The sequence below is a fragment of the Pteropus vampyrus genome, unplaced genomic scaffold, assembly GCF_000151845.1.
Source record: "Pteropus vampyrus isolate Shadow unplaced genomic scaffold, Pvam_2.0 Scaffold48, whole genome shotgun sequence".
Taxonomy (NCBI): domain Eukaryota; kingdom Metazoa; phylum Chordata; class Mammalia; order Chiroptera; family Pteropodidae; genus Pteropus; species Pteropus vampyrus.
The window spans coordinates 4610304-4622069 of record NW_011888829.1 but is presented as its reverse complement, the minus strand read 5'-3'; the positions used below and the strand labels follow the sequence as shown (position 1 = coordinate 4622069).

The 11766-nt window shown below is 35.4% G+C and overlaps 1 protein-coding gene across 1 annotated transcript in view; it reads left to right on the top strand.

The window, feature by feature from the left end:
• The window catches only part of NUP205 (nucleoporin 205), a 67821-nt gene that overhangs the window by 16168 nt on the left and 39887 nt on the right, over positions 1-11766 (top strand). The window contains exons 8-13 of the mRNA XM_011359509.2: positions 910-1085; positions 6187-6303; positions 6479-6616; positions 8179-8329; positions 9385-9590; positions 10652-10834. Coding sequence (XP_011357811.1) covers positions 910-1085; positions 6187-6303; positions 6479-6616; positions 8179-8329; positions 9385-9590; positions 10652-10834 — 971 coding nt within the window. The remainder of the gene's footprint in view (positions 1-909; positions 1086-6186; positions 6304-6478; positions 6617-8178; positions 8330-9384; positions 9591-10651; positions 10835-11766) is intronic.

The window sequence follows — 11766 nt, the reverse complement described above, 5'->3', positions numbered from 1 at the left end:
CAACATATAGTTCTTACTTAGATAGGATCCAAGTAAACCACCTGCACAAAAGATAAAAAGCAAAAACCCAAACCAAAATCTTATAACATTTATGAGACAATTGTAAATTCGACTACTGTCTGGGTATTTGATATTGAGGAATTACTTTTAAGATGATAACGGTATTGTGTATGTATATGGTTTATTTTTGTTTGTTTGTTCTTAAAGTATCCTTTTGAGTTGTATGCAGAAATATTTATGAGTGAAATGTCAAATGGTCTGGAATTTGCTGTAATCTGATTTGGGTAGAGAGGGGGAGCGTATGGAGATCCAGATAAAATAAGATCGACCATAATGAATAATGTTGAAGCTCGGGCATGGGTATGTGGAGGCTTGGTCTTTTTTTTTCGATATCTGCTTGAAATTTCCCAAATAAAAAGCTAAAACATTTACAAGAAGACTGGTTTGTTTTCAGGTTAAGATTCTGGTTTTCAGTTTTTGCTACTTGACTACCAAATTTAGTGGATACTTAGATGGTCTTGTTGTTCAGGTTTGGTTTCACTTGTTGGCCGTGAAGCCTTTTTCTGAATGATCCTGTTCATTTTGTTGAGATTAAAGCCTTAGCATTATTTTCATATGTTAATGTTTTGGTAATAACTCCCTGTCTGCATAAGTATTATATCAGATATCTCTGAAGTAATGTTTTAAAACTCATGATGTTACTGTGGTGAGCTTGTGGTTTTCTAATGTACTTTTTCAGTAGTTCTTTGGGGTTTGTGAGTCCATTAGAGTTATATACACAGTCTTTGTTTTCTGCATAACACATGCTAGGAGACTGAGCAATTTTGAAACATCAACAGAGTATTATGAGATATTATAATCTAGTTTAATAACTTCCTTCACATGTTGTTTTTCTAAATATATTTCTAGCTCTGGCTGAATTCACAGAAGCAGATGAAGCAATGGCAGAGCTCGCAATTGCTGACAATGTTTTCCTGTTCCTCACTGAATCCGTAGTAGTGTCAGAAAACTTCTATCAGGATGAATTTTATATTCGTAGAATCCATAATCTCATCACGGATTTCCTTGCACTTATGCCAATGAAGGTAGGTGGAATAATACAGTATGAGTAAAAAGTAGTAGAAGAATTTTGTAAAATAATTTTAAACTCGTCAATTAACCTTATATTTTAGAAAATAATAATCTTTTATTACAGAATACAATTTGACAGTAGTTGTGTTGCACTTGTGAATTAGTTTGTTATTCATGAAAATGAAATAATATAAGATCTGTTAACTGAGAATAAACTAGGAGAAAGACATATTTGACGTTAAGAATGGTTTATAATGAGAAAGTAAGTTAAATGAAAATGCTTGTCTGGGCAGAAAATGATTAATGACATGCTACCCTAGAGATTGATGCTAAAGTTGCCTTATTTATATTTTTATACATCATTTGGAAGAAGCATAGTGGAAAAATCTCCAGTTCCATAGATAATTGTTTAGACTCTTTTTTTTCCTAATTTATTTCTTTTAATTAGTTTCAAGTATACAGTACATCGGTTAGACACCTATATAGTTCGTAAAAACGATCCTTCCAATTGCTCCCTCCCTCCCCTGACCCTCCACCTAGCCAACGCGTTAATGCAGACTGCATTCCCTATGCTGTGCTCCTCATCCCTGTGACCATCCGTCAGCTACTAATTTGTACTTCTTTAACTCTTCACTCCATTCTCCCAGCCCCCCAAACCCCCTTCCTTCTGCCCGTCACTAAATTGTCCACTATATTTGTGAGTCCATTTTTGATTAGATTGTTCTTTTTATTCCTTAGATTGGGCATATAAGTGAAATCATATAGTGTTTTTCTTTTTCTGTCTGACTTAAATACCTTCTGGGTCCATCAAAGCAATATCTTTTTCCATCCCCTTCCTTTTCATGTGTAGGAGTCTTGTTTTCTTATCCTTTCAGCCACTCTATTTTTTGGTTGGAGCACCTAATTCTTTTCCATTTAAGGTACTTATTGATAGGAATGTAGTTGTTATCATTCTTTATTCCTGTTTTTGATACATGTTTTTTCTTCTTAAAGAAGTCCCTCCAACATTTCCTATAATACTGGCTTGGTGGTGATAAATTCCTTTCATTTATTTTTGTCTGGGAAGCTCTTTATTTGTCCTTCAACTGTAAATGATAGCTTTGCTGGATAAATTATTCTTGGTTGTAGATCCTGGGTCTTCATCCTGTCACATATTTTTTGCCAAGCCCTTCTGTCCTGCATAGTTTCTTTTGAGAAATCAGCTGCCAGTCTTATGGGTGTTCCCGTGTAAGTAACTATCTGTTTTTCTTTTGCTACTTTTTAATATTTGTATTTAACCTTTGGCATTTTAATTATGATGTGTCTTGGTGTGGACCTCTTTAGATCCCTGTTTTTTGGAATTCTCTGAGCTTCCTGGGGTTTTATGTGCATTTCCTTCACCAGGTTAGGGAAGTTTTCCATCATTATTTCTTCAAACAGCTGTTCAACATCTTGATTTTCTTTAGTTACACCAATCAGATGGATATTTGAACCCTTAATAGTGTCCCATATGCTCCTTAAATTATTTTTATAGTCTTGGCATCTCATCTCTTGCCATTCTGATTGTGTGTCCTTGGTTGGCTTTCCTGTCCTCTAGATAGGGCGTTTGATCCTCTTCTTTATTCATTTTGTTTATGCCTTTGTTTATTCCGTTTAATATACTTCTCATCTCAGATAATGCATTCTTCATTTCAGCCTGGTTCCCTTTTATAATTTGCATTTCCATTTCTATGTTTTTTTATCTCTTTGCTGAATTTATCTACACTTCCCAAAAGTTGATTGAGCATCTTTATAACCAATGTTTTGAACTCTGCATCTGTTAGATTACTGACTCCATTATATCTGGATCTCTGTTCTCTTCTCTCATATGGTTTCTGCTTCTTTGTCTTTCCATTTTGGTTGCCTTTCTGTGTCTATTTCTATGTACTAAGCAAAACTGCTAAGTCTCCCAGTCTTATTAATGTAGATTTGTGAAGTAGGTGTCCAGTGGCACAGTCCTGAGAGGGGTTCAGCTGCAGGCCAAATTTAGCCCAAGCCTCTACCCGTCCTGTTGAGATTCAGCAAGCAATCCACAGATGCTGTGCTTATAGTTACCTCAAATGCCACACCAGAAACCGAAGCCAGCTGCTTCCAGTGTGAGTCCAGGCGCTGCTCAGCAAGTAGCACCTGACTCGCTGAGGCTATACCTGGACATGGCTTGGGTGGAGCCACGAGTTGGGGGAGGCAGAGTTTCAGGGAATCCTCTGGGTGGAACAACCTCTGTTATCCAGTTTGATGATGTCAAGGCTATGGCAGCGCTGTGTCCTGCGCACTGGGAGTGGGAGGGCTCAACAGGGAACAGTGGATACCGCCGGTACTTCTTCTGTACGGAGCATGTCTTGCCTTGGCCCTCACTCCGACACTCCGACAGCGTCTCCCTGTAAGTCCTTGGTGCCCCCTGCGCATAGCTGAATCAGCACTGGTGACAACAAATCTGTCACCACGAAAATCTGCTCGTGAATGCGGCCCCTTTAAGAGGCGTCTGCCGCAGCCTCCGTCTCACTCAGCCGCTGGGGACTGGGCAGCCCTGCATCCTCGCCCTGTCCTACCTTCTGCTGTTGCAGGGTGATTTGGATTTTTCCCTAGTTGTATGGCCTGTTCATCAAGATCTCAGGCGATTTTTCCTTGCTGCTGTTCCTTTTTTTCCATCACAATTTTGATTTGGTTGCCAGAGGGATGAACAGAACCTCTATCATCTACGCCATATTTTTTTTTTTTTGGCCTAGACTCTTAATTTTAGTGTATAAATGAGCTGCTTCTGTATGGATAACATAATGAATTTAAGAAATTAATACAAAGGCTACTTTTGAATAAAGGGCTCAAGCTGTAACTTTGTCTAAAAAAGGATTTTTAGAGCTATTTCAGACATTTCCTTTATAGCATATGCTCTGTGTGCCATTTTGTGCCAAGGAAGCCATCAAAATGGTGGCAGGAAGTAAACGAGGGAGTAAAGCATTATAAAATCACTTTTTGTGTGTGCGTTGAAAAAAGCACCCTTAAAGGATCTACACTTGTAATACTATTGTGCAGTTCTGATATCATATCCTCCCAAAAAGCATAAGGCAAATGGAAAAAGTACCCAAATCAAGGAATGAAGTGCTTATTCATTATTTAATGAATCAAGTGTTTATTTAGTTTCTCCTGTTTCCAGGTATTATGCTAGGAGTTATGAAGAAGATAAATAAGTAGGAGACACATTTCTCTGCCAGCAAAGAATTTATAACCTAGTTAGAGAGATAAGATGTATACACAGAAAAATATGGGTATTAACAGTAAGTAAATGAGATATAGACAGTAAATTACTGTGGATTTATTTAGGTTAAAGATAGCTCACCCAGAACTGGAATAGTCAGGGAGTACTTAACAGATATTTTGAGCCCTCATTGACCTTGAAGGACTTGATAGATGAACATCACAGAATTTTGGAATTGAAAGAAGCCTGCTAATCCTTTCATTTTACATTAGCAGAAATGAAGCTTTAGAAAGGTTAAAGCTTAAAGTTTTTCCTAATTAGTAGTACAGATGGGGCTTTGGTTATGGAAAGATAATTGCATTTAGAGAGTGAAGGATGAGAGAAGTTTTAATAAACAAAATCAAATGGTTTGGATAGGGTAAACAATGAATTTATTCACACAAATCTGGGATATTAGAATTTTTAAAAATAGATATGACTATTTAGGTTATCTATTTCTTGAATGAGCTTTGGTGGTTTGTGTCTGTTAGTGCATTTGTCCATTTCAGTTAAATCGATTGGTATAAAGTTTTCTCTAATATTCCCGCATTATACTTTTCGTGTCTGTAGGATCTGTAGTGATGTTTCCTCTTTCATTCTTAATATTGGTAATTTGTGACTTCTCCCTTTGTTTCTTAATTAACTTGGTTAGAGGTTTATCAATTTTATTGGTCTTTCCAACAAACCAGCTTTGGCTTCATTGATTTTCTTATACTTTATTTCACTGTTATTGATTTCTGCTCTTTATTATTTTCTTCCTTTTGCTTTGGTTTTAATTGGTCCTTCTCATTTCAGTTTTTTAAGATAGAAGCTTAGATTATTTACTTGAAACCTTTCTTTTTTCCTAATACAAGCATTTAATGTTATATATTTATCTCTAATTAACTGCTTTAGCTGTCACATAAATTTTGATATGTTGTATTTCCTTTTTTGTTCAGTTTATCTTCTAGTTTTCCTTGAGACTTCTTCGATTGATGGGTTACTTAGAAATGTGTTGTTTAATTTTCAGATATTTGAGGGTCTTCCATATATCTGTCTGTAATTGATTTCTAGTTTATTTTTGTGTGGTTAGAGAACATACTTCATTGAATTTCAATCATGTTGAATTTGTTGAGGTTTTCTTTCTGACCCAGAAGATGTCCTATCTTGGTAAATATTCTATAGGTATATGAAAGGAATGTGTATTTTGGCTCTCTACTGTGGAGGGTTCTATAAATGCCACTTAGGTAAAGTGTTGTTCAAGTTTTTCATATCCATACTAATTTTCTATGTGTTTGTTCTATTGAATATTGAGAGAGGAGTGTTGAAATCGCCAACTGAAATTGTGGATTTGTCTAGTTATGATTTTTCTTTTTAGGGGAGAAGTAGTTTTTTATTTCAGCTGGCTTTTAGTTCACACAAATATAAGGTAATGGTTTTCAGCCAGGGCTGTAATGTCCTTCAGAGCATGTTTTGGAAAAGAGAAGGGCCAGCCTTGCCTGTTACAGTAACTAGAGTGGTATCGTTGGTAGTTAGTAGGTAGTCCAGGGATGCTAAACCATTTTTCAGTGTTCAGGATAATCCGACCCAGTGAAGAAATGTCCCACCCAAAATGTCAGTAATGTCCCCATTGAGAAACACCGTAGTTAAACTCAACTTCTCTATAGTAGAAAATGCATTGAAATTTTAATATATTATAAATTATGGATAATAATATCATAATAAAATTCCTAGCATATTTTTTTCATGTCATTAAAGTGGCATAGATATTTAAACAAAGCTTTTCTTTTATGTGATAACTTTTAGACAATCGCCTAATTTCCTAATTTCAGTATTAACCCATATAATAAACTTACATATTAAACCATATGTAATACATTTAATAGGTGAAGCAGTTGAGGAATCGGGCAGATGAAGATGCTCGAATGATTCACATGAGTATGCAGATGGGTAATGAACCCCCCATTTCACTTAGAAGGGATCTGGAACACTTAATGCTATTGGTAAGCTGTTATCTTGGAATTGTCATCTCCTCCCTTCCATTATTTTTTCCCAAACTGGAAAATTTCAGGTCTCACCTCTTGAATAGACAAGTGAATTTAATAAAAATGTAAATTTTTATTTAAAAGTAATATTTGAGTTATAGCTGCTTTACCAGTCTTTGTTCACTCTTTGTAGATTGGTGAGCTATATAAAAAGAACCCTTTTAATTTAGAGCTTGCTCTGGAATATTGGTGTCCCTCAGAGCCTCTTCAGACGACCACTCTACTGGGTTCTTACCTTGGGGTGGCTCACCAGCGACCCCCTCAGCGCCAGGTGAGCTTTTAATTTTCCTGCTTTTCTACTCTGGAATGGTAATTGGGGATCCTGAAAACATGAAAAATCTTATTTCGTGATGTTATTGCTATTAACACAAATGATCACTAGTGTAAGTTTCAGAAATTTACACTTTTTCCTTTTATTTAAGGAAATTCGAAACTTTAATTTCTGATTATTTTGATGTTTATGTAGTCAGCCTTTTATAATATACTAGGTATGTGTCAAGTCATTAGAGACAGGAAGTTGTCTAGTCTCTTTATGTGTAACTCATTTCAATTTTATTAGTATTTATTTGTATTAGTCTGTCCTTTGTAGGCATGACGATAACCAATACACATCATTCTTAACAAATTAGGGAAGTTAGGAGAGGTACAAGTCCTAAAGGACAAAGCTTGGAGGTTATAATTGATGACAAAATGCCTATGTGTCATTAACATAGGAAATGCCTATGTGTCATTAACAGATAACATAGGAAAAAGTCCATTTTCTATCCTATATTAACTAAAGTATATGCAGTAGCAAATAAGATGGATTGCCGTATCTGTTCTCATCTTTTTGGAATTTCCTGTTTTAGAAGCTTTCGTACTGTGTAATTTTCATTTATGCTAGAATCTAAGATCAGATGCTGTTTCTTTTTACTGTATTTCTTACATTTATTGTTTTATTTTTCTCCCCATTAAAAAATGTTTTGGAGAAGGATTTATTAAAAAATTTAAAGATGTAAAAAACTTTATATTGTAAAAATTTTCAAATGTGGGAGATGAGAGATTAATTATAATGAATATCTAACATCTGAATATTTAATAGCTGTTAACATCTTGCCATGTTTGATTCATCTACTACTGTTATTTTTACTACTTTTATTTTGCTGGAGTACTTTAAATTATAGACAGTGTAACATTTCACCTCTCATTAGTTAGTGTCTCTTAAAAATAATGATATTTTTCTACGTGATTACAGAACCATTGTTACACCTTACAGATTGAACAATTGCCAAAGATCTATAACATTTTCAGTTCCGAGTTCCAACTAATGAATCTGAATAATATTTTTTAGTTGTTGATAATAGATTTATGGAATAAGCAAGAGAAAAAGAAAAACTAATAAATGAACTTACAGAGGAAAAGTGTAGGAACATGGTCAAAACAGAATATGTTTAGGTTACCATCAAAAATTCTTTTTAGTTACTAGATCTTTATACTAAATTTGACTGAGTTCCAAGTATATCTTTGAATTTGCTGGTTAATTTTAGTTGAGTAAATTTCTTCAATGGTTTTGCATACTTAGAATGTGAGTAGTCTTATGTTTTGTGACATTGAGATGTTTTGAAAACTTATGTTCACAAAAATATTATTCTATAATTGCATTAAATTGCTAATTACGAGCTTGAAAAAAAGCAAATTTTCATAAGTAGAATACCAGATTATTTTGGATTTGGGGTGTTAAATCAGCACACTTAAGTACTGCTTTTAGTTAATACGTAGTCTTTATTAGCTAGTCCATTTTGCCTTAAATTTAAGATATGCTTTATGTAAACTAATGGTTTTTCCCTATTTCAGGTTGTCTTGTCAAAGTTTGTTAGGCAAATGGGTGACCTGTTGCCTCCAACTATTTATATTCCTTATCTGAAAATGCTCCAGGGGTTGGCCAGCGGGCCCCAGTGTGCCCACTACTGTTTTAGCCTGCTCAAAGTCAACGGTGGCGGTCATGGTAAGAAAAACCGGATGTTGTTTGTTGTGATGCTCTTGAGTTCAGTATCCCCGTCTATTAAAGAATATTGGTCATTTGTGATAGTTCTGTAAACTTTTTATAATAATAGGGAAAGAAGTACGTCCGTGGCTTTATGCATAGTGATGCCTTGATTATCGTCACCCAGATTGGGGAGTTTTACCATTGGCTTTATAAAATACAATTCAGTTTAAGAAATCCGAATTAATATATAAAAAATTTTTAAGAACATATCTGGTGCTCGAAGCAAAGTATATAACCCTGCCACTTAAGTTTGATTTCTTCATAAGTGCATGTTTTCTAAATTTCTGTATTTAATGGTTTTTCTCTTGACCTCCTAATTTCCTCATTTAATTTTCAGACTTAGCTCTGGTTAAACCAAAAACATGGCAAAAGGGAAGGGAAAAGATATTTATTAAACATCTGCCTTGTTAGGTAGATATGATTACTTTCATTTTTACATGTGAGGAAACTGAGGTTTAGAGAAGTAATTTTCCCAAGGTCAGAAGTCATTGGGGAGCCGTGTAGGAACCGAGATCTGCCAGGCTCCAAAGCCAGCCAGTGTTCCGACTACTCTGTCAAGACTTGCTTGTCTTGGCTGCTGTGCTTTTGCTCCCCATGTTTTCTATGTAACGAATAGTGTCATTTACAAATCTAGCCTGTAGTTGTCTCTCTCTAGGAATTTAAGCTCAACATTTGGGGATTATTTGGTGGAAGAAGTCACCCTGTATATTTACATGACAACACAGAGGCTCTCTCCTGGATATGAAGTATATAACTGACGTCCAAAATAATTTACCTTTGTATTTACATGGTCACCACCCATTCTTAGTCTTGAGGAAAAATTAATCCAGAGTTCTAGTTCACAGGTAGATTCTAACCCATTTTCAAACACGCAACTTACATAGACAAGACAACGCACTACTTACCTGGGACAAAGGCAAAGTTTATTGTTTGAAATTTATTCTTTCTTTTCATTTCTAAGCATTTGCTTGGAAATGTTTTTGAAAGAAATTCTGTGCTGTCTGTCTTTACAGTTGAAAATATTCAGGGAGCAGGGGGCAGTCCTGTTTCCTGGGAACATTTCTTTCACTCCTTAATGCTTTACCATGAACACCTCCGGAAGGATCTTCCGAGTGCAGACAGTGTCCAGTACCGTCACCTTCCTTCACGCGGCATCACCCAGAAGGAGCAGGATGGCCTGATCGCTTTTTTACAGCTCACATCTACCATCATTACGTGGGTAGGTAACCCATCCACAGCTTATGAGAGTATAATTTTATTTGTATTCTAGCACAGTGGATTTAAAGGAGCCCTCCAATTTTTATGTCATGCCTTAAAGTTTATTAGTGATCAATTTAGTGCATATATAGGATTCTGTTCTTAACCTCTTTGTTTCTTTATCTTTAGAGGATGTAGTTATGGTAGTCTTGCTTCTTGTCATAAGCTTGTATGAAAATAGCAGCCTAAATCTAAAAGAAAATATTCAGAAGGGCAAATAAGAATCAGTTATTGGGTTCACATCCTTCTTGAAAGTTTCCCTGCATAGGTGTGGATAGATGTGTGTATTGGTATGTATGCATACATAAATAATATTTTTAATTAGAATGAAAATTACTCTTTCTTTTCTCTCCTAACACCAAGCCATCTTACCTGCCACTGACAAATTATTCTTTATAAAAAAAACATTCTTTTCATTACATAATTTCTCTGCTTAGAAATCTCTTCTAGTTATTTCACCAGAGCAAAGTTAAGTTGCTCAGTCTGACATTCTGATGAAGGATAAGAATAGTTTCTTCTAACTTTTTGGTTTTTCCAATAAAGCTTAATATTATTAAACATCAAAACAAAGTTAGTAATTATTTCTCATTGAATCAAAATGGAGTGATATTTGATACCATATATATCTCCATTTTTTCCTCAGAAAAGGACAAGTATTTATATTCATTTATATATTATGTTACAGTAAAACATATTACATGGTTTCAGAAAGGATTTAAAGTGCCTAGGTTAGCTTATGTGACCCTGGGAAACCATTTATATCTGCATGTATTATTTCCCATGCTTAGGGCTGGTAAGGTAATTCTACAAAGGCTATTTCTCTTCCATTCTCTACATTGACTGAGCTAGTGATCTGATTTGATCGACTGGTAGACTTCAAGTATAAGCCATAGCTTTGTGTTTGTGTGTATTAAACCTAGGAATACTCAGTGTAAGTGCTAGAAATTTAGGTGGTCGCTTGTCATTTTTTTTAGCTTTTAAAAATGGAAAGTCTCTCTTGTTCTTTCTGTGCTCCATGCTCAGAGTGAAAATGCTCGTCTGGCACTCTGTGAACATCCTCAGTGGACCCCGGTTGTGGTGATTCTGGGACTCCTGCAGTGCAGTATCCCCCCTGTTCTAAAGGCCGAGCTGCTGAAGACACTGGCAGCTTTTGGAAAATCTCCTGAAATTGCTGCTTCCCTCTGGCAGTCATTGGAATACACCCAGGTAGTGTTACGAGCTCTCTCGTTTATTACAGTTTTGAGTGAGGATTCATAATTCGTAAAAGCAAGAGCATCCAATTTGAAACTTATACCATGAACTTTCAATTAGGAAGTAACGATTTTGATACTGAGCGTCAGAAACTAATAGGCTGGGTTTTTTCTCTTGGATCAGTGACAACTTCACTAGGTTACTGGAGACTGGTTCTTAAGACTTTATTAATGAATGGTCAGAATTTCTCAACTCTATCTTTGAGACCAGCCTTCAGAAGTCATCTGTATTCATTAAATGTGGTGAATTCTCTCTCTCTCTCTCTCTCTCTCTCTCTCTCTCTCTCTCACACACACACACACACATTTTTTTTTTTTTTTTACTGCTGGTTCTTTCGGTGCCCTCCTGTCCTATGCCAGAAAAATGAAGTATCTCTATCAACTTTTCTTTCTTTAGATGTAAGCTCTATTGGAATTTTTCTGTCAAGATATACTATATGTGGTAAAGTAAAAAAGGAAAATAATGTGCTCTATAGAGATATTTTTAGGAACATGGTTAGGTGGAATATGTGTCTGGCTTGGAAGTAATACAACACAAGGGGGCCTGTGTTTCTAACATTCATAGAAGCAACTGTTTTGAAGCAGTAAAATCTAATTATTTTCTAACATATGTGTCCTGGAGATGTTAATGATACTTTATAAAAACAGAAATTAAGGGAGTTGATATGTGCTGAGAGGCCTAGTCTCATTTAGTTTAATATTGATACTTCATTTTTTCATTTATGAGTGTATCAGTACTTACCAGTGTCCTAAGTGCTTTAGTGCTTCATTATACCAAAGATGAAATGGGATTGGGTTTAGACAGTTCTATCTTTAGAGCAAGACTTTTTTTTTTTGAAAGGATACCATCTAATAGTATATTCTCATCTTGCAAGAGAGTTCAGTAAC